Source organism: Cyprinodon tularosa, unplaced genomic scaffold (genome assembly GCF_016077235.1).
Source record: "Cyprinodon tularosa strain WSP-4 unplaced genomic scaffold, ASM1607723v1 ctg5, whole genome shotgun sequence".
NCBI lineage: Eukaryota > Metazoa > Chordata > Actinopteri > Cyprinodontiformes > Cyprinodontidae > Cyprinodon > Cyprinodon tularosa.
The window spans coordinates 4,327,480-4,349,681 of record NW_024039229.1 but is presented as its reverse complement, the minus strand read 5'-3'; the positions used below and the strand labels follow the sequence as shown (position 1 = coordinate 4,349,681).

The window sequence follows — 22,202 nt, the reverse complement described above, 5'->3', positions numbered from 1 at the left end:
GAACGGTGATGGGGACGTTTGGATTTCTGTGGCTTTTTGTGCCGCTAACCTGAGCGAGCACTGAGGCCGATGTGCAGCGTTAAAACTCACACCCCCTCACTCAAAACCTGACCGCTGCTCGCTCAACTCTGACATCTCACCTCCGCTACCTGCGCTCTGTTGCCTCAATCCTTTTTTCCCTGGGCTCGAAAACATTTCTGCATGCTGGATGTGCCGTTTGTTGCGTCATCACAAGTTTCGCCCGTGTTCTTTTAGTGTTAAATGTCTCTCAGCTGAAAACCAAAAGTCCACTGCTGTCGCTGCTGTCTGGTAGCGTGTTGGATTAAAAAATGTAGGTTCATAAAAGAGAAACTGAGTCGACACAGAAGAGGTATTTTTAACAGCTTCTGCAGAAGGAGAGAGTTACATTCAGCTCACTACTCTCTGTTGGACTTCCTCTGCAGAGCCTTTTTATTAGCAGATCATAACACATGGGGTGGGTTACAAAACAGTGTTCTTCTGACAAGGCAATTGATCAGGTCATAGGACAGAATGCTCCTCTGATTGAATCACAGAATAGAGTGGTCTTCTGATAACTGTGATCAGCCTTGCGCAAACATCAGTAATTTTCCACCACCGTTGCATGACAGTTTGCAGTAAACATGTAAAGCATCTCATTTCCTCAATGTTTTTATATACACACACATTAACTTTATAATCAGCATTGAATAAACCTAACAAGCGACAGCCTATGGCGACAGCAGGTCGCTGTGACGGCAAATTCCTCAATGCTTTGGAGGAGAGTTCTCTGTGCAAAGCATTCCAGGATATATCTGCTTCTTCTGAGGCCTTTCTTTTATTCTCATGCACTTCATAGACACATTTTCTCTTAAAACCCTCGGCCATATTGAAAGAACCGCAGTGAGAAAGGTGAGCTTCAATGACTGAAACTGTAGCTCACCACTGAAAGGCCACATGCGCAGAAAAAGATCGCCACAGGGACAGCACATAGGACGGCCTTAGGTAAACATATCACCAGAATGATTGACAATTAGGAGGACCACTTATTTAGATAAAAGATCATCCTCTATACCTTTACGATATTTGTTTTCTTATTTAAAACACATCATTTTATTCCACTGCGAACTTCAAGAAAAAATACCAATTTATCTTTAAATTTTCTCAATTATTTTAGTTTGTTTCCATCGGTTTTCCCATCATGAGCTGTAAAAAACAAGATTATGAGCGAATGATGTTTTCAATCGTAAGCCAAAACAAACCGGACGTAGAAAACGTCCCCAGCATTGGTGCTTGGAAGCATTTAGAGGAGCAGACGTGTGTTTGCAACCAGCTGAAGGGCTTTAGGAGGGTTCAGACTCACAGAGATGTTTCCTTCATCAACGCAGGACGGAGCAGTTGTATCAGAAGGTCATGTCTCTGTGGCATCAGCTGCATGTGAACATGAAGAGCGTGGTGACGTGGAACTACCTCCAGAAAGACATCAGAACCGTCTCCGGATGGACCCTGGACACGGTGAGAACCCCTCAGAGTCTTTACAGCTGTGTCGCTTCCTGTTGGTCTCACTTCTCCTCTCCGCTTGTATCAACCTTCAGGTACGCAGTCAGAGTCAGTCGGAGCGCCGCCATGTCCTGGAGCACCTGGGGTCCCAGCTGGCCGACTTCCTGTCTGACAGCAGAGAGAGCTCGCTGTTCACGTCGGCTGAGAGACGGGAGCTGGAGAGCGAGGTTCAGTGGGCGCAGCAGCACTGCCAGGACCTGCTGCACAACATGGAGACAGGTGAGGACCTGGATGCTCAGCTTTATACCTCTAAAAATTAATCTTTGTGTGACCAAAGTATGCGGTTGTCTCTCTGCAGCGGAGAAGGACGAGTCTGTGTCTCGGTCCTACCTGTCGGAGCTGCAGGACATCAGTCTGCGTCTGAGCGACACCGAGCGGAGGCTGATGAGAGCCATCGAGACGCCGCCTCCCAGCCGCCTGTCAGGCGGCAGCTTTGACAACACACAGCGGATCGCAGAGCAAGAGGTCAGTTTGAGCTCCATCTGCTGGTCACAAAACGCAATAACAGCTGTAAATATTTAACAAACCGGACTCCTGGCTTTCTAACAAATCATTAAATAAACAGTTAAGATTTCAAAGAAACTTTTTTTTCTCAAAAATTAATTCGCTTCATGTAGAGTTTTATTTGTTTTAAAGTTTTATGCAAATAAAGAACTTTTTATACTGGAGAGGGGAAAAAAATGTTTTATTTATTATTTTTTTTTTATTTGCTCAGAAAAAACTAAACAGAAATAATTTCCTCTCATCCAGAAGCTGAAATCCGAGCTGGACTCTCTGCGCTCCAGCCTGGGCGACGTCTCCCGCCGCTGTGTTACTTTCTTCGAGGAGAAGCCGTCGTCCTCCACCGTTCCCGTCCTTCGCTCCGAGCTCAGTCAGGCTGTGGAGCGGACGGACAGACTGAACAGCCTCTCAGCCGTCTACTTGGAGAAGTTAGTCAGACTTTTTATGTATTATCTCACAGAATTAAGTTTTTCTTCTCTTTCTCATGAAATTAAATATTTATCTTTGTTGTTATTTTCTTACCTGTTCAGGTTAAAAACAGTAGACTTCCTGATGCAGAGCCTGGATGAAACTGAGAGCCTGGTGAGGAAGTATGAGAGCAGACTGAGTGAGGAGGACATCGTTCCTGCAGATACAGCAGCCATTCAGAACCTCAGACAGCAGCTCGGGGTAAATATGCTCTAAACCTTTCCTTCCTTCGTGCTGCATGCCTGTGTTGACTCTATTAACGTGGTTTTATGGCTCCTCAGAGGTGGCAGGCTGAGCTTTCAGAACAAGAGGAGATTTTCCAGGCCCTGCAGGTTCAGGTGGATCGGGCCAAAGAGGCAGGAGCCGAGCTCAGCAAGCTGCACCCGGACCGCAGCAATGAGCTGGAACGGTACCAGGAAAGAGCCAATCAGATGGCAGAGAGGTGGAGTGGAGTCAAACGGCAGACAGAAACACGGTAGGTGGCGCAGCTCAGACCTCGGAGTCGTTATCAGGTTTTTAATTCTGACAAATCAAAGTTTGTCTCTTCAGATCTTGAATGTTAGGAAACTGGACCCCGTTGTGGGTTTCTGATTAACATTCTTTACTTCTCTGTCGTCCTTAATAACAGGCAGTCCGATCTGGAAGTTGTGGGCTCGGCGCTGCAGCAGTACAGAGAGAACCACTCAGCCCTGATCAGGTGGATCGAAGAGACGACAGAAAGACAGGAGAGCGCCCAGCCTGGACAGATGGACAGCAGGGCGCTGTCAGAACAACTGGCCCAGCAGACGGTCCGTTCAGACCCTATAACAGCACAGGGCCTTACTGTTGTCATGGTTACATATAAACGGTCTCTTTCAGGCATTGGTAGCTGAAATCGAGCAGAACCAGACCAAACTAGACGAGTGCCAGACCTACTCCAAACAGTACTGTGCCTCCGTCAAGGTGAGCATCGGTTCACTTATCCATCCATCAATGCAGTCATCCATCCATCCATCCATCCACTCATCCATCCACTCATTCATCCATCATCCAACCATCCCTTCACTTTTCCATCCATCCATTCATCCATCCATCCATCCACTCATCCATCCATCCATCCACTCATCCATCCACTCATCCATCCACTCATCCATCCACTCATCCATCCCCTCATCCATCCATCCACTCATCCATCCATCCATCCATCCATCCACTCATCCATCCACTCATCCATCCCCTCATCCATCCATCCATCCATCCATCCATCCATCCATACTTCCATCCATCCATCCATCCATCCATCCATCCATCCACTCATCCATCCACTCATCCATCCCCTCATCCATCCATCCACTCATCCATCCATCCATCCATCCATCCATCCACTCATCCATCCACTCATCCATCCATCCATCCATCCACTCATCCATCCATCCATCCATCCACTCATCCATCCATCCATCCATCCATCCACTCATCCATCCATCCATCCATCCATCCACTCATCCATCCACTCATCCATCCATCCATCCACTCATCCATCCATCCATCCATCCATCCACTCATCCATCCACTCATCCATCCATCCATCCACTCATCCATCCATCCACTCATCCATCCACTCATTCATCCATCATCCAACCATCCCTTCACTTTTCCCTCCATCCATTCATCCATCCATCCACTCATCCATCCACTCACCCATCCATCCATCCATCCACTCATCCATCCACTCATCCATCCATCCATCCATCCATCCATCCACTCATCCATCCACTCATTCATCCATCATCCATGCACTCATCCATCCACTCATTCATCCATCATCCAACCATCCCTTCACTTTTCCCTCCATCCATTCATCCATCCACTCATCCATCCATCCATCCACTCATCCATCCACTCATCCATCCATCCATCCATCCACTCATCCATCCACTCATCCATCCACTCATCCATCCATCATCCATCCACTCATCCATCCACTCATTCATCCATCATCCAACCATCCCTTCACTTTTCCATCCATCCATTCATCCATCCATCCATCCACTCATCCATCCACTCATCCATCCACTCATCCATCCCCTCATCCATCCATCCACTCATCCATCCATCCATCCATCCACTCATCCATCCACTCATTCATCCATCATCCAACCATCCCTTCACTTTTCCATCCATCCATTCATCCATCCATCCATCCACTCATCCATCCATCCATCCACTCATCCATCCACTCATCCATCCACTCATCCATCCCCTCATCCATCCATCCATCCATCCATCCACTCATCCATCCACTCATCCATCCACTCATCCATCCATCCATCCACTCATCCATCCATCCATCCATCCACTCATCCATCCACTCATCCATCCACTCATCCATCCATCCATCCACTCATCCATCCATCCATCCATCCACTCATCCATCCATCCACTCATCCATCCACTCATTCATCCATCATCCATGCACTCATCCATCCACTCATTCATCCATCATCCAACCATCCCTTCACTTTTCCATCCATCCATTCATCCATCCATCCATCCACTCATCCATGCACTCATCCATCCACTCATTCATCCATCATCCAACCATCCCTTCACTTTTCCATCCATCCATTCATCCATCCATCCACTCATCCATCCATCCATCCATCCACTCATCCATCCACTCATTCATCCATCATCCATGCACTCATCCATCCACTCATCCATCCATCCACTCATCCATCCACTCATCCATCCATCCACTCATCCATCCATCATCCATGCACTCATCCATCCACTCATTCATCCATCATCCAACCATCCCTTCACTTTTCCATCCATCCATTCATCCATCCATCCATCCATCCATCCATCCATCCATCCACTCATCCATGCACTCATCCATCCACTCATTCATCCATCATCCAACCATCCCTTCACTTTTCCATCCATCCATTCATCCATCCATCCATCCATCCATCCATCCATTGTAACTTGATGATCCTGTTTTATATATCTATGAATTCCCATGATGCAATTCTTCTGTAGGATTATGAGCTGCAGCTGATGACCTACAGAGCCTTTGTGGAGACGACGCACAAGTCCCCGGTGAAGAGGAGGAGGATGCACTCTTCCTCTGACGCCATCACTCAGGAGGTAATGAAAAAACAAATTTTTAATCTGGATTTTGCTTTTTCATGTCACCTTAAACGGACGCTGATTTTTTTTTTTTTTTTCTTGCCGGTTTTCTTTCCAGTTTATGGATCTGCGAACGCGTTACACAGCCTTAGTCACTTTGACAACCCAGCATGTGAAGTACATCAGCGATGCACTGAGAAGACTGGAGGAAGAGGAGGTGAAACCATTGTTTTACTCTGCAGATCAAACCTTCTAGTGTTTTTTTTTTTTTTTTTGGCTTCCATGGTAACATTCCCTCCTTTCATCTGTGCAGAAAGAGGTAGAGGAGGAGAAGCAGGCCAGGGTGGGCCAGGTTTCAGAGCTGCTGGGCTGGGTCAAAGGCCTGCAGGGCCGGACCGGGGGTCCCAGCGCAGAGTCTTCACTTGCTGCTCAACAGGTAGCTGATGCTGCTTTATTTTATTTTTGTTTTATCTGAAAACAGCTGCTGAGTTGGTGCTGAATGTGTTTCCTCTGAAGGCCATCAGTGAGCAGCTGGCAGGCAGGAAGGAGCAGGTGGCTGAAGCCATCAGGAGCACGCAGGGCTTCCTGTCTTCCAAACAGGCCACCAAGTAAGACCCACACTCACTCACAGTTTCTGGTTATCGATCCACAGCTTCCAGTTTGTTTGTTTTTTAACAAATTATGTTTATTAGGTATTTTTGAACATTCATACAAAAACTGAAAAAGAAAAAGAACAATAACAGGGCAAAACTTATACAGCACTGATACAGAAAACAAGACAAAATAAAAATCGGATGTACATAAATTACAGCATCATATGAGAAACCTAACCAATTTATACAAACGTGTCATTCAGATTCACATTACTGGTTTTTAATTTTTGAGATTTTGAAGTAATCAAGAATACATTCCCATCTTTTTTTAAAAGCATGAAATTTCCCATTCATACAGTATCTCCATCTTTCTAATACAATAACTCCAGAAAGCAAATTTTTCCATAGCTGGATCGAAGGGGCGTCAGAACCAACCAATTTAAGCATTATTGATTTTTTTGTTTGCAGATGATGAAACAGTAACTGACCAATAGTTCAGTTGTTGTTTTCTGCTCTGACACTTTGAGTCCAATATGCAGATATTAGCAGCTTGATCAACTCATCTTTATTTAAAGAGCCCTTTAAAACAACCAAAGCTGCCATAATATCAAGAAAATAAATTATAAAAAAACAAGACAGTTTAAAAGAATAAAACGAATAAAATTAGATTGAACAGATAAAACCAGATAATACTTATTTCAGATACTATGAAAAACTGTAAAAATAAAGTGGCTAAAACTAGAAAGACCTACATTGGACGAATGGTTTGACATTATTTATAACCTCTTTAACCCTGTAATGCCAAATGTATCATATTAGATACATACGGTTTCTGAAATGTTTGGCGTCTGACACCTTTTGCATAATTTAATGGTAAAAAATTTGCTCAAAATCCTATTGTACACATCAGATATACCTGATAACAGCCAGTAGAAGACTACACAAAAAATAGTATTGACTTATCGCATAGTAATAAATTATTAATATCAAAAATTTATTTTGTTTTTTTCTTTTTACATATTTTGTTAAAAGAACAAATTAGGACTTCAAACCAAAAAAAAAGTAATTTTCTGTTTTGTTTTATTCTTGGATCGGGATTTAAAGGGTTAAGATGAAAAGGATTGCTTTTGTTTTAAGACTAAAAAGGGATCTGTTTATGAAAAGATAAGAAAGATGGATCAGATCCATCCATATTTTATATACTTCTTCTATCCACTTCCCCCTTCTTCCTTTTTTTTTTTTTTTTTTTTTCTCTAGGCCTGTCTTTTTCAACCAAGTAAATTATTTACTTATTTTTCCCATTGTATAACTGAAGTGCACCCCAGCATTTTTGGTCTTAGACAAAGGAGTTAGGTCCATAATCTGTAAACATTTTGTATGTTAATTTCTTCCGTTTTTATTTTTTTATTTTTTTTTGGGTGTGAGATGAAGGAAGAATCAATCATCCCTATCTGCAGATCCTGCAGAATTGCAGATGTCTAGCTAGACGATGCTGTTTTAATGAACAGATAGCTGGAGATGACTGATGTATTGTTTAACAGCGAAAATAACAGTAAAAATAAAAAAAGATAACTTGCAAGTAAAATAAAACACAAAAACAGTCTCACACTGTATTGAATAATTTGTCATCTTTCTGTCAACCTTCATGGATTTTATAGGTGCAGCACCTTTTTGTTTCATAAACATTATTATTAGAGATGCACGATATAACCGGCCCCCTATCGGTATCGGCCTTAAAACTGAATATCGGACATCGGCCACCCCACCAATATTTAAGCCGATATTTGATCAGCTTCTGATTTGTAAAGTCTAAAAAAAAAAGAAAAATACTACTTCTTCTTCTTCCTCAAAAACTTATTTTTTACAGACTTAAAAACTTCTAAAGACGAGGGAAAAAATATTGATACATTAAAATATCTTCACATGCTGATATATTGCCATTTAAAAACACCATATCAATCTCTTTTACTAATGAAATATTGCTATATGTCATCGTTATGCTACGAAATCCCCCGAAAATTCACGAAATGTTGCCATATTTTTATATGGCAACATTTCGTATTTCACGAGATCTAGAAAGTAAAATAGATCGATACCGCGTTTTTAAAAATCAATTTGATATCAGCATATGAAAATGTATTTGAGTATATTATTTTTCAAAGTGTCGGAAACGGATAACAAAACTGCTATTTTCAATGACTACTTATTGTTGTCCAGCTTTAACATCGGTATCGATATCGGTTATCGGCTACATGAGTTTGAAAATATCGGCATATCGGATATCGGCCAAAATCCCAATATCGTGCATCCCTAATTATTATTGACAGAGTGCAACTGAGGTTGTTGATTCAGCCAGCTGACCAGCAGTGCCCTTTTAAAGCATTGGAACAGTTTGGCTGTTGCTGATCTGCGTTGTTCTCTGTAACTTCGTGCAGCGTTAAACCCTCCTGTCTTTCCCAGATTGTCTCCGGAGGAGCGCGCTCAGGTGGAGGCTCAGCTGGAGGAGCTGACGGCCACCTACAACCAGCTTCTGGACAGCTCCACCCAGCAGCTGCAGCAGCTGGAGCAGCAGCTGGCCGAGGAGGAGGAGAGAAAGGTTAGATGGGCTGAAAAAAAACGGTGGGACAGATTCATGATGGAACTGAACTCATTTTAGAAGGGAATTAAAAAAAAATGACAGTGAGGAAGGAAAAAATATGGCTTTGAGTCTCAACACGCTTGCAAGCTATTGTTGAGTTTGTGAGTCGGCGAGAGTCTGTGTGTGTCAGCATGTTGTGTTCACAAAGAAACATCATCATTGATTTGGTTTAACCAGCATCTGAGACGCTGTTCAGACTTAAAACTGCTACTTGACTTTCTGTACCCAAAGAGGAACAATTTTAAGACCCTATAAGATAGATGGAGTCCGAACTGCGTCTCTGCATGAAATAATTAATCTCCACATCATGAAAAATCTGCAGATTTTGTCATTTTCATTGTCATTATCATCAGAAAACAATCATGCGCTGAGCTGCTAACACCCGAGGCCTCAGTGGTGCTGCAGTAGACGAGTCCTGCTCCGATCATTTTAGCAGCAGAGCAGCGTTTTTACCATAGATGCATCATTAGAAAGCTGATGCATCAAATTAGACACACTTTCACCCTCATTTCTGTTGCTGCACAGTAGCTCAGTTTTCTCCATGCAGACCTAAAACAACCCTGCATAAAGTCAACACTCCGCATTTCACTTCCTGTCTAAGAGTATCCCATATATGTGTTTAAAATTGTAAATAATGTTTGTGTCATGCTGTTAAAAGTCTGTTGCATCGGTTAAAATCAGACCGAATGTGTGGGAGCATTATTTATTTATTTAGTTTGTTTGAGAAAGTCAGCGCACCTAAAGGCCAGCTGTGCAAGGCACCAACAAAAAATACTCACTTCACCATTTGAGCATGTTGTGTCCAGATCACAAGAGCGTGTGTGTGTGTTTGCAGATATTTGTGTTTCTTCTAATGCATTCTATTAATGTGTGAAAACTTTAAACCAGCATTTGTGCTTGAAACTCACTAACAGCTGCCAGAGGAGAAATGTGGACATCAAAAGCCGAGGATCAGAGAGAAAAATGGAAAACTGAGGAGAACTGTTAGAAATCCGTCCAGTTTAGGCCAGTTTGATGATCAGGTGTTTTGTAGCTTTAGACTCTCACCTCACCTGTAGCCTAGTCGTGTGAGAATATTTCAGGGTCATATAGTTAGTTTGCAGGATTTATCTCGCAGAAAGCTAACTATCAGCTTCTCAGCTGTCGCGCCTCGCTCTGCCGAGCCGCTGAGACGATCCCGTATGGTAAGTAGCGCTCACTTTCTCTCTTATCGCCGCCTGTTAGTTTAAACCCCTGTAAAGATTTTATTCTTCCTCTGCTAGCTTGTGTGTCCTTGCTCACTTCTACTGTTTCAAAGTTTACTTTTCCACATCATGGGATTGATTCATCAGTTTTTTGTTAGTTAAAACCTGAATTTGCCCTTTTCCTGTCAGAAATAATTAAACAACATGAAGTTTTTGCACAATTTGGAAGTATTTAGTAATTTTTTATTAGCCAGATTGGTTAATGTTATACATAAACCAAAAAAAAAATGCACACACCCACACTCTTATGTAGCTATCAACAAGCTTATGTCATAGTTTAGCCTGTATTGCTTTCTGTGGGTTTCATTTAAACTGCCTGGTTTCTCAGTTGGAATCCCTTTTTTAATCAAAGGTAACATAATTTCAACAAAGTCAGAGATCTTTGTCTTTCAGAAGCTTAATCCAGTCTTGATTTATCTAATTGTTTTGGATTAATTAGCCTGTTTAAAACCAAATCATCAGCCACAGGTCAAGGATTGTAAACAGAACTACTGGATTAAAGTCTATCATTATGAAAAAAGTCTGTTGAAAGTGAAGCCAGGTTCATTATCCCATTTGTTGACGGTGCAAACCAGAAAAGAAGCCAAATTTCTACCGGAGAAATGTCTTAATCGTTGGAAGAGACTAAGACTGACCTATTTGATGATAATTAGATACGGAGTCTATTCCTATATGGAAAGCATGGCAGTGGCAGCATCATGCTTTGGTTCTTGAATGCTTAAACTGGAATACAAATCATCTAACCTGACTCCGCAAGATGGATTTGCTCCGCATATCCATCTGGAAACCTTCCGTAAAAGTAATTTTTGGAAGGGGCGAAAATACTGGTTAGCTGATTGGCCTATGTTGGTGATAGACGTGCCAAATAAACCAATCAGATCAACGAAGCATATGACGTACTAACAGAGCAACGACGAAGAGGAGCCAATTGATAGATCAAACTCTTGCCGAAACCAGTCGGGAGAAGAGCAAAAACATCTTTTCCTTTGAGAAAAGCCTCCAGAGCAGTGTTTTGCTCTTCTTTCAGTGAAGTAATACTCTGTAATTCCGATAAAACTTGCTCGATAGCCATGCTAGCGCTGGTTTAATCGGCTGAAGCCGCCATGTTCTTTAGACTGAACTGTCGCGCTTCTCGTTGGGTCACACCTCAACCCGCCTCAAAGCCAACGCTGATTGGACGTTCGTTTGGTGAACGGCTCCAAATTTTCTTCAACGGAGAGTCTCCAGACTGATCTGCGAGTAAACCTTGAAAGCTCGCGAGATGGTCTCACGAGGCTACAAATCATCAGCCAGATGATTAAAACTTTGAAAAAGATGAATAACAGCAATGGTCTCAATACATTAAACATTCTGGTTGGTTTTGAATTAATAAAACAACCATAACATTTAGCTTGCATCAAAAACACAGTTTATATAAATTGTTAGGTTTAAGAATTGATACCCATGAATGGTTTATGTAAACTTGCTTAAACTGTCTCTAGAGCTTTTTCTGCAGTTCTTGGTTCTTGCATGCTTAGTGCTAATTTTAGATTAAGGTTTCTACTTAACTTTATATATACTTGGGATTTTAAACTGGGTAGAAAAACAGGTTTGTTGGAAATGGTGGCGGGTTTTGTTCCATTATTCACCTACAATGTATTATCTCTATATCATAACATAATACCGATTAGAAGTAGTAACCTTTAGGTCTACAACATGCTTTTCTTGAAATATGTTTAACCTAAGCTTTTATTTCCTTTTTCTTTCTCAGAACCAAGCCGCCATCGCTGGAGTGATCGACCTGGGAACAGTGGAAACCTTCTCGGTGTTTCAGGCGGCCCAACGTGGCCTCGTTGACCAGGACACCTGCTGTGTTCTGCTGGAGGCCCAGCTGGTGCTTGGTGGACTCTTCAAACCAAACTCATCTGAGATTTATTCTTTGAATGAGGGTCTAAATGAAGGCCTTGTTGATGCTAACACATGTCAATCATTAGCTGAACTTGAGAGTGCCTTAATGTTGATAAGCAAGCCTGTGGGTGATCAAAAACGTCTACCTGTAGCTGCGGCCATGGAGTCTGGATTGATAAGAGAAGATGTTGGACTTCGTATTCTCGAACTCCAGATCAACAGCGGTGGACTCAGAGATTCGTGTGGGAAGGTTATGAGTTTCGAGCAAGCAGAGGATTTGAGAGCTTTGTCACCCAGGATCTTCAACAAACTTCAGTCTAGGCTTCAGCACAGAGAGCTGCTCGATCCAAACACGGCTGAAAAAGTAAACCTTGAGGAGCTGAGGCTGCGTTGTATTCCTGACGAGGGTGTCCTTCTCTTTCCTGTCAAACAGCAGCCCGGAGGAACTGTTTGCCTCCGATCAGGAAGAAAAGTTGGCATCTTTCGTGCTGTTCAAGAAGGACTGATTGACCGTGCCGTTACCGTAAGACTCCTCGAGGCTCAGCTCTTTGCTGGTGGTATTACTGACCCACGTTCAGGTCACCGGCTGACGATTGGGGAGGCTGTGCGCCATGGGCTTATGGACCAGGATTTAGCTTGCACTATGTTAGCACGACAACTGCAGAACGGGGGAATTATCGACCCGCTCGGTGGAGAACGTGTAGATTTAGAGGAAAGCATCCGCAGGGATCTTCTTTCCCCTCGTTTAGCCCTGTTGGTTCTTGAGTCTCTTTGGACTTTTACAGGACTCCTTTGGCCTGAATCAGGAGAAATCATGCCAATTACTGAAGCTTTGGAACAAGGGGTGATTTCAGGAGATTTACCAAGAAACGCCTTAAGACAAAGACATGTTATTGGAGGGCTGTACAACCCAGAAACCCTTCAGGTGTTGCCCCTTAATCAGGCTGCAGAAAAAGACCTCGAACCAGATGTTGTTAGATGTCTCAGAGATATTCATATACCAGACGTTCTCTACAACATGAATCCATCTGGTACCCCATCACTAAACAGACTAAGCTGGGGCTCCACTAGCTCCTCTCCACCACCTCTATCATCTCCTCTATCATCCTTCACATGGGAATCTTCACTAACTGATAGAGTTGATCATAAAGACCAAGCCCAACACAAGCTCCTCTTTCACCTCATGACTCACAGTTATGTAGATGCACATTTTGGAAAGCGGTTGGTGCTGCTCGACAACGATCTCCTTCAGTTGGCTAAAACAACTGGTTTCACTGCAGTAGAATCAGTTCAAGAAAATAAAGAAATTTCCAGTTTAGAAAGTAAGATGCCTTCAATGACACCCAGAGAAGGAGAGGATGATGAAAAGGAAGCAACAAAGCACCAAGACAAGGTTGTAGTTGAAACTGTTTCCCAAGTTCCATCAGTGGAAGATGTTAACAGTCAGAGAGTGCAAGAAAATATACCAACGCTTAAGGAAAATAAAGACTTTAATCTGTCAGAGGTTCAAGAAATCAAAGTTACAGAAGTTTCACCAGCAAATTCAGCAAAGATGCAACAGCATGTACTTGATGCAGACCGTGACGACAAGCACTCGGAGATGGTAGTTGATGGCGAACAATTGATGGAGGAGTCCCAGGACGATACTGAGTTGGAGAGATTAGTCCTTCAGCTCAAACAGGGAGGTTTAATGACAGAGGAAGGAGAGAAGCTGCTGCCAGATGAAGCTGTAGCTCAGGGCGTCCTTCCTGGCCATACAGCAGTTAAACTGATGGCTCAGGCTGGCCTGTTTGGGGGATTCTTGGATGCCACCAGCGGGGAGTCACTGAGCTTGGAGGAAGTCATGCAGGAGGGTTTATTAGATGAGGATCTCATGTGGAGTGTCCTGAAGTCAGATAAAACCCTTGCAGGTGTTGTAGATGTAGAGAAAGGTCAGATTCGTGGGGTTAGGGATGCAGCTCAGGCTGGGCTTATTGATCCCAACACCGCCGCTCGACTTTTGGAAGCTCAGGTTGTATCTGGAGGGATTGTTGACTTGTGCAGGGATAAGAAAGTCTCTGTGACTTTAGCAGCAAACATGGGTCTGATCGAAGAAGGGCAAAGGGAGGAGCTGATTGCACTTGAAAAAGCATTCAAAGGAAAGAATACAGACTCGGCTACAAGCCTCAGAAAAGCCAGTTTACAGCTACAGATGGAGGGTGTTGTTGATCCAGAGTCCAAGTCTGTGGTTCCCTTAGAACAAGCAATTAAGAAAGGGCTGATTTCATCTGATGAGGCGTATCAGGTGCTTGCAAGACAGGTGGCTGAAGGTGGAATAATCCACCATGCTTCAGGAATGAGACTCTCCGTTTCTGATGCTGTAGATAGAGGACTAGTGGATCGGTCCATAGCTCCTGGGCTTGAGGAACTAGAATGGATCTATCGAGGAAAAGTCAGTCCTTCAAGTAACCCAGGGGCAATTGCTTTCCAGGCAACAACTGGAGCTGTTTTAGACCCTGAAAATGGTGCTACACTGACCCTGACAGAGGCTGTGTCCAGGGGACTTCTTGATGAATCCATAGCCACCGAAGTCATGGCTTCCCCCACTCTAACACAAGGAACCATTGACCCAAAAGCTGCACAGATTGTGCCTTATTCAGAGCTTGTGTATCAGGGCAAGATAGATATTGAGACGGGGAAACGCTTCTTGGAAGTGAGGCCATTCCAAGGTGTTCAGGATAAAGAAACCTTGGAAATCCTGACCCTTCCTGAGGCAGTTGCTTTAAAGCGGGTTGACCCAGTTCCAGCTGTGAGGCTGCTCCAGAGCCAGGCAGACACCGGTGGGATCATTGATATCAGGACCGGAGAACGGCTTACTCTGCCTGAAGCTTCTGCCAGAGGTTTAGTAGTTGGTAATATGGTCAAAGAGATAGCCATCAATCAGTTTGTCAAAGGAGGCTTAGTTGATCCAGCGACTGGACAGCGTGTCTCAAATCTTAGTGATGCCATTGCTCTCCAGCTGGTAACTAGAGACCTGGCCTCAGAGATCCAGGAGAAAGTACAGGAAAGTTTGACTAATAAACCCATCATAGCTACAGGGTTAAGCAAAAAGACTTCAGAAAACCTTTCTGCTATGGAGGCTAGGGCATCCTCAATAGCTCCATGCTCTGTAAAACGATTAGAAGGCAAGCAGGATCATGGCAAAACACCGAGAAGTGACATTTTAGATCAGTCAAGTGTTGAGGTAGCAACAGAAAAAGAATCAGTGGAGGTAAAGTCTTTCACACAGCCTGATCAATCCATGGATATGTTATCCAAGTTTGCATCTAATGTTGAGAAAAGAATCCGGCTAGCCATTGATGAGATAATGCCACAAAAAGACAACAGTGAACTGGATAATCTTCTCCAACAGGAAACCAGTGACACGGTGCAAGACGATTACAAAGAAAGAGAAAACATAATCACTGACTCTGTTAGAGAATCCACCCAGATGCTTATTGATTATAATCAAAAGGACTCAAAGATAGAGGTCCAAAATGAAGACGGGAAACAGCCAGAGAAAGATCAGGATGCAGACTTTGGAGCAATGGAGAACACAGTCCTGGTCCATTCTGTTTCTGAAGATGGGAAATTATCTGAAATTACAGTCGACAGGGAGGACAAAGGTCCTCCTGCATTACCAGTGGTGAATGAGGATGTTAAAGAAGACCGTTCTAAGACCAAAACCAGCACAGATGTGGAGCACTCAGCTCAGGTATTGTCTTCCACTAGTAAAGAGTCGGTCAACAAAAGCAAAAAGAAGAGGAAGAGTAAAAAGAAGGTAAAGGGAAAAGATGACGAAAATGAAACTCATCTTCAAGAGATTGAACCCAGAGATGAAACTGATCAAACCAGTCCAGGAATCCCACGGGGTGCTCAGATCACATTAGAGGAAACTCTAACTAAATCAGTCCTTTATCAATCCCCCAAAGATCCTTCAGCTGAAGACACACAAGAAAAGTTTGCTGAGAAACCAAAGACTGAAAAGGTTTTAGCTGAAAATAAACAAGAGGTTGTTTCTCATCAACCAAGCTCTCAGGTGGAGACCGATACAGCTGAAAAGATGTCATATAAGATTCCAGAAAATGTTGGGAACACGGGAGATGTGAAAACAAAGGAGGAAGAGCACAAAGAATCCACAAAGAAAACTATGAGCGCAAAGCGAATTAATGAACCGGTTATAAAGCTCCCATCTCAGACAGATGAAAACCACCCAGAAATAACACAGGTGGACACAGAAGAAAGCAGATTAAAACAAAATCATCAGGAATCAGTTTCTTATGATCCTTCAGCCACAACTGAAACTAGGAAGGATGAGACTGAAAGACCCTTGGTTGGCATGCAGCGGGACGTTGTTTCTACTCCACCAAGCTCTCAATTGGAGAAAGGTGCAACTGAAATTATGTTAGTTGATGCGATGAATGATGCCATGAGGGAGGGGGATAAGAAAGGGCAACCCAAGAGGGTTTTAACTGAAAAACAGTCAGAAGAACTAAACATGACTCACCCATCTCAAACTGTTCAGACTGGTGTAGACATATCAGAGATGCAGCAGGTTTCTCCTGTAGACGGAGAAGAAAAAACATTTAAGAAAAACCTACGGGCGGTCAGCTCTTATGATCCTCCATCTCATAATGACCCACACTCTGAAGAGAGAACAGAAAGGATTGAAGGGACAGTTAAGACCAAGAAAGGTTTGGGTAAACAGGAGCAGAGGGTTGGTTCTTTTGAACAAAATATTCAGATGGAGAAAGATAAAGCCAGTACAGCTCTAATTAGGCCTGCTGAAACCATAAAACAGGAAGATGGAGGGATATCGACCAGGTTTCTAAATGCGCAAAAAGACGAAAAACCAACTGAGACTGATCAAGAGAGTCCAGAAGGGCCACATGTATTTCCGGTTGACACATTTGTTGAGAAGATACCAAAATCCAACACTAATGGCCTTTCAGAATCTGCCCAACCTCACTTTGGAGAAGGCATGGAAAGGACTGGTGGGAAAGCTGAGACTGTCTGTGTTTTGGTCGAACAGGAGCAGGAAGAGATATTTCTTGGACGAGGTGTGGAGATGAAGAAAGATGCAGCAAACATGGCCTCGCAGAAGACCCAACAAAAGGTTTATGAGGAGGAAGACATTGAAAGGGAATCTATGAAGACTTTACTGGCACAAGCACATGAGAACAATCAGGGCATGAATGAGAGCGAGGAAAAGGAATCATGTCAAAAATCAGCTCTTAAAGATGACGAAAAAGCAGCCTTGATACTGAAAGCAAAAGAAAGCATTTTGAAGAAGGTGTTTGAAAAAGGAGTGAGTGAAAAGCAGGCAGCTCGAGAGCTGGAGGCACTGAGGCAGAAGGAGGTGAGGAAGAAGCAAAGTAAGGGTATGACTGAAGGTGATAAGAGTACAGAAACCAAGAGAAACTCTGGTTTACCGAAAGACTGTGACAACCAAGGAACTACTGAAAAGGACACAGTGGAGCTGGAGAAATGTCCTACAGTTATTCTTTCATCTCAAGAAAACCTGGGAGGTAAACCCACAGAAACATCTTTAGGTGAAAAGAACACTGACCAGAAAGATGCTGGGGCTCTCCCTGCAGGCTCTAGAAATAAAAGAAGCAAGAGGAGCAAGAAGCTCCGAAGTCTAACGTCAACTGGAGATGAGCCCGTGATGGAGAAGGTATCCATGGATCTGAAAGATGCAACCAAATCAGCTGCAGATCCAAAGTTAGACAGCGCAAATTTGGCTAAAGACCCGAGAATTTGCCTCGATACTGAAGGCCGCTCGGCCGATGGCAATGTCAAGAAGCCCAAGAGTCTAAAACCAAAAACTGAGAAAGAAGGACTAACTGCAGTTGGGGAATCTGATTCTGGCCCAAAAGATCCAAAGATTACCTCAAAATCTGCTTCTAATCAACGTTCAGAAAGCAGAGTTTTGTCTGAAGACCTGAAGTCGAGCGCTGATACTGACCGGTCAGTTGGTGCCACTGCCAAGAAGCCCAAGAGTCTAAAACCAACTAAAGCTCAGCCTGATGGGAAGAGGGTACCCACAGATTGTATGGAACAAAAAAATACGACAAATTCTGCTGCAGAGGCTGAATCCAATGGCACAGTTTGTGTCGAAGGATTAAAAATTAAAGGCAGTACTGATGATCAGTCATGTGGTGCAGCTACCAAGAAGCCTAAGAGTCTAAAACCAACTGAAGATCAGCCTGATAGGGAGAAGGAAACAGTGGAGCTGAAAGACACAAAGAATGCAGCAAAATCAGGTACAGGGGCAGAGTCTGACGGCACAGTTATGGCCAAAGACCTGAATGTTAAAACTGATACTGATGATCAGTCAGATGGTGCAGCTACCATGAAGCCTAAGAGTCTAAAACCAACTGAAGATCAGCCTGATATCAAGAAGTTGACCCCAGATGGAAAAATGGATTCTGACCTTAAGGATTCAAAACTTTTCTTAAAATGTTCATCAAAACAACCATCAGAAGGCAGCGCTGATGCTGATGATGAGCCCTTCATTGACCCTGCAAGGCCTACAGATTATGGCAAAGCCGGCAAGGAGGACCTCCAGGTGCCTAAAGGTATTCAGAAAAGTCAGCTAAAACAAGCTGCAGACCTGAATGAATCAACAGATTTATCTCTTGAAGGTGTCAATAAAGACGACAGAAAACCCTTAGGTCAGTCTGTTGCTCCTGATTCACAATCTGTAAAAAGTAAAAGAAAGAAAAAACAGCGCCCACTTGAAGCTGAAAGCTTTGATGTTCCTGAATCTCTTACAAGCCCACAGCAAAATCTGGATTCTCCAGAAACAATAGTTTCATGTAAAGATGCTTCAGCTGAATCGGAATCACCCAAAGTAATGGAAGCTGATCCAAACGCTGAGAGCTTAGAACAAGAAAAGGTCGAGGAGAACCAAGACGCCACTTTGAACAAAGAGGGAGCAACATCCACAGGAAGTAGGGTAAGGCAAAAATTTGTGCAATAAATTGCAGGAAAAATACACATTAGTGTTTAGATGTAAAAATAGGAATGTTTTATCTTCCTGCAGTCGTCGTCTTTGCGCCAGGAATGCCTTGAACACGATCAGCGAATCGTAGCCCTGCTTTCCGCGGTCCGACACATTGAAGTCCGCCTGAAACAGCAGCAGCAGCAGTCTGCGGGTCGCAGCCTCGTCACCTTAGACGACATCATCAGCCGGACTGAGGTAACGTTTCCAGCTTAACATCCCCAACAACCGGACCTTTATGCTCTGCTTTAGTATTTTACTGGGTTCCCATATTTAGACAAACCTTACAGGAATTAGAGCGAACCAGAATCAATCAAACGTTTGTTTTCCTTCTCTAATCTTCACGCAGATGATGGACCTTGAACTCTCCGGCTTAGAGCCTGAAATAAGCAAAGAAGTTGAAGCTGCAGAGCGACTGTTGAGACCCAGACCTTCCGACGTTCCTCCACAGCTCCTACTGGCCTTGGAAAAAGATGGGCGGAGCTTATCTCGCGGATACGAGGCTGCCCGGACGCTCTCAGAGAGCATCCTGCTAAGCCTGCGACACCACAGGGACTCATGCAAGGTAGGAGAGTCAGAGACGTCCCCATGAAAGCCTCAGCAGATGCTGGGATGCTGAGCAGTCGGGTTTCAAATCTTTCAGGATGCAGTAACAGCAGAGCAGAAATCTCTGGGACAGCATGTGGACAGGCTGTTGTCTTGGTTGAATGAGACAGAGGCTCAGTTGGACGGAGGAGCAACGGAGATAACGGAGGGAGAGGACGGCCAGGCTGAGCTCACACAGCAGCTGAAGCTCTGCAAGGTGATCTCATTACAAACCTTTAATATAAGAATATGTTTCTGTTCTGAGCCGAAATCTAAAATTCTCTAACTGACACAAATATACTAGCCTGACGTAGTCCGACTCAATTCTAGTCAGAATATGAGTCTGATACTGCTCCATAGAGCTGTGATTATGGGGCGTGTTTCGAACGAACCAGGAAAAAAAAATGCCTCTGCACTCAATTGGATAGACCTACAACCAATAAGAGCAACGGAGTGCGTGACGTATGTTAAGCCACGCATAGTTGTTGTCCACAAAAATCAAAGCGTGCAGTTGCACGCCTAGAATAAGAAGATGAGACTTGATCGCGTTTCTCTGTTCCTCTTTTAAAATTAATTTGCTGTCGATATCTTCTAGAACAGACCTAATAGCAGAATCTACTCACCTAAACTCTCCAGCGGCAGCCATTATTGTTGTTACCCAAGCGCGCATTGGTGACGTGGTTGATTACGTTACTGTTTGTCATCTGTCCATCATCGTATAAAGCCCGCCCTGACAATTTGATTGGATCGCCTGACAGTGGGCGATAATACTCGCGCTACTATGGAGCAGAGCCAGACCGAATTTCCCCGACCTCAAACTTTGTGGGCGGGACTAAGTTCGGAATGGCACCCAGGCTACAAATATACTAGAATTTTGAAGAGTTTATGCATCTAATCTTTAGGACGTATAGTCTTTAATTTTTCACCTATTATAGAAAAAAGATACTATTTTTCAACCCAGATACTCTAAAAGGGCATAACATTTAGACCATGGGATTATCTCTGCACCATTATGAGGCATTTAGGGAAAACCTGAAGATATGCAAGTCTGATAAAGGAAGTATGGTGGTTCACAGAACGTCCAAAGCTGCAGTGGTTCAGAATAAAGTTTATTGCCAAGTAGGTTTGCACTTACAAGGATTTGACTTGGTGTTGATGGTGTAGACAAATTATATACATATATATATATATATATATATATATATATATATATATATATATATATATATATATATATATATATATATATATATATATATATATATATATACCCGATTGCTCCCACAATGGAAGCCCACTGCTCCCTAACAGAATGGGTTAAATGCTGAGGTAAATTTCTCCAATGTGAGCTCATTAAAGTCAAATTATTCTAATTATTATGACGTTTAGTGCATCTGGGCTGCAGGCTGGTTATGCTGAACCGTACCAACCACTGATAGAACCAACATAGGACAGAGAGGCAGCAGACACAGAGTTCTGGATTAAAAAAACGTGGTTCTGAAAACAGACCTTAGAGGAAAGATGGCAGCAGTAGGCATTATAGAAAGAAAGCAAGTAGATGGAGGAAGATCTGCTGGTTCTGCTGCTCTGACTCTTTGACTAGTGATTATATTGTTCCGCCCTAATCAAGATATTTTTTACACCTTTCCAAAATGAAAACATTTCCAGCCCTCCTGATTTGTCCTTTACTTGGATTAAACATGTTAAACGTTATTTTCTTTTTGGTTTAAAGGAGCAGCAAGTTAACGAGTCCTGAACTTTTCTAATTTTCCTTTTGCTCGTGGTTCCCTGAAGGAGCTCCAGTCTTCACTGTCGACTTGCTCCAGCGAAGTCAACAGCCTGGTCTCAGACATCCAGCTGTTCATCTGTGAGCGCGCTCAGGACCTGGCCCCCGAGCAGAGCAGGCAGCTTCTGGGGCAGCTTCAGCAGCTGCAGACGGCCTTCCACCGAGCATCGGGCCGAGCTCAGGCCCGGGCCGACGCTCTGTCCGCTCAGCGGAGCAGGGAGGAGGAGAGGCGGCGCAGGGAGGAGGAGGAGAAGGACAGAGAGAGGAAAAGTGCAAAGGAGAGAGAGGTTTGGAAGGAAATGATGGGGTTGTTTTTGCTTTTGCCTGAGTTTGATTCACATAATGCTTTCATACTTTAGATTTAACCCACTAACATCCACCATAGTGTGAACACAGATACAATCTAAGCTTGTCTTCTTTTCTTTGGAGTTATGTTAAGTGGAGTCCATGAGAGCGCAGAATAAGACCGCTGATTAGAAAATCATAGAAACGTTTGTTTCCTTAAAGCAGCAGCCGTTTACTCTTAGATCACTGCTCTCAACTGATGATATGCAAGAGTTGCTACCTCCGGAAAAATCTGAAGTTCTTTGGTAGTTTCAATGTCGATGTCGAGCAGGAAAGGTGCTGCCTTCTGCAAAGACTTGAAAAGATATCTGTCGATGCCTTTCAGTCTTAGGTTATAAAGTGATTTCTAAACCAGCAGTTTCAGGAAAGATGGTGAAAAATTTTAGGATCTTTCCAGAAATGATCGAACAGTTTTACCTCGATGTCAGAGTGTGAAGCTCTGCTAAAGGAAATTACCAAA

General features: G+C 43.4%; 1 protein-coding gene across 1 annotated transcript in view; it reads left to right on the top strand.

Annotated features, from left to right (window-relative positions):
• The window catches only part of macf1a (microtubule actin crosslinking factor 1a), a 191,739-nt gene that overhangs the window by 43,215 nt on the left and 126,322 nt on the right, over positions 1 to 22,202 (top strand). Inside the window, exons 19-36 of the mRNA XM_038302834.1 lie at positions 1,386 to 1,512; positions 1,593 to 1,776; positions 1,856 to 2,022; positions 2,308 to 2,486; positions 2,589 to 2,727; positions 2,808 to 3,001; positions 3,155 to 3,314; positions 3,385 to 3,468; positions 5,551 to 5,658; positions 5,759 to 5,857; positions 5,954 to 6,076; positions 6,157 to 6,248; positions 8,694 to 8,829; positions 11,866 to 18,981; positions 19,069 to 19,224; positions 19,376 to 19,591; positions 19,670 to 19,828; positions 21,406 to 21,684. Coding sequence (XP_038158762.1) covers positions 1,386 to 1,512; positions 1,593 to 1,776; positions 1,856 to 2,022; positions 2,308 to 2,486; positions 2,589 to 2,727; positions 2,808 to 3,001; positions 3,155 to 3,314; positions 3,385 to 3,468; positions 5,551 to 5,658; positions 5,759 to 5,857; positions 5,954 to 6,076; positions 6,157 to 6,248; positions 8,694 to 8,829; positions 11,866 to 18,981; positions 19,069 to 19,224; positions 19,376 to 19,591; positions 19,670 to 19,828; positions 21,406 to 21,684 — 9,718 coding nt within the window. The remainder of the gene's footprint in view (positions 1 to 1,385; positions 1,513 to 1,592; positions 1,777 to 1,855; positions 2,023 to 2,307; positions 2,487 to 2,588; positions 2,728 to 2,807; positions 3,002 to 3,154; positions 3,315 to 3,384; positions 3,469 to 5,550; positions 5,659 to 5,758; positions 5,858 to 5,953; positions 6,077 to 6,156; positions 6,249 to 8,693; positions 8,830 to 11,865; positions 18,982 to 19,068; positions 19,225 to 19,375; positions 19,592 to 19,669; positions 19,829 to 21,405; positions 21,685 to 22,202) is intronic.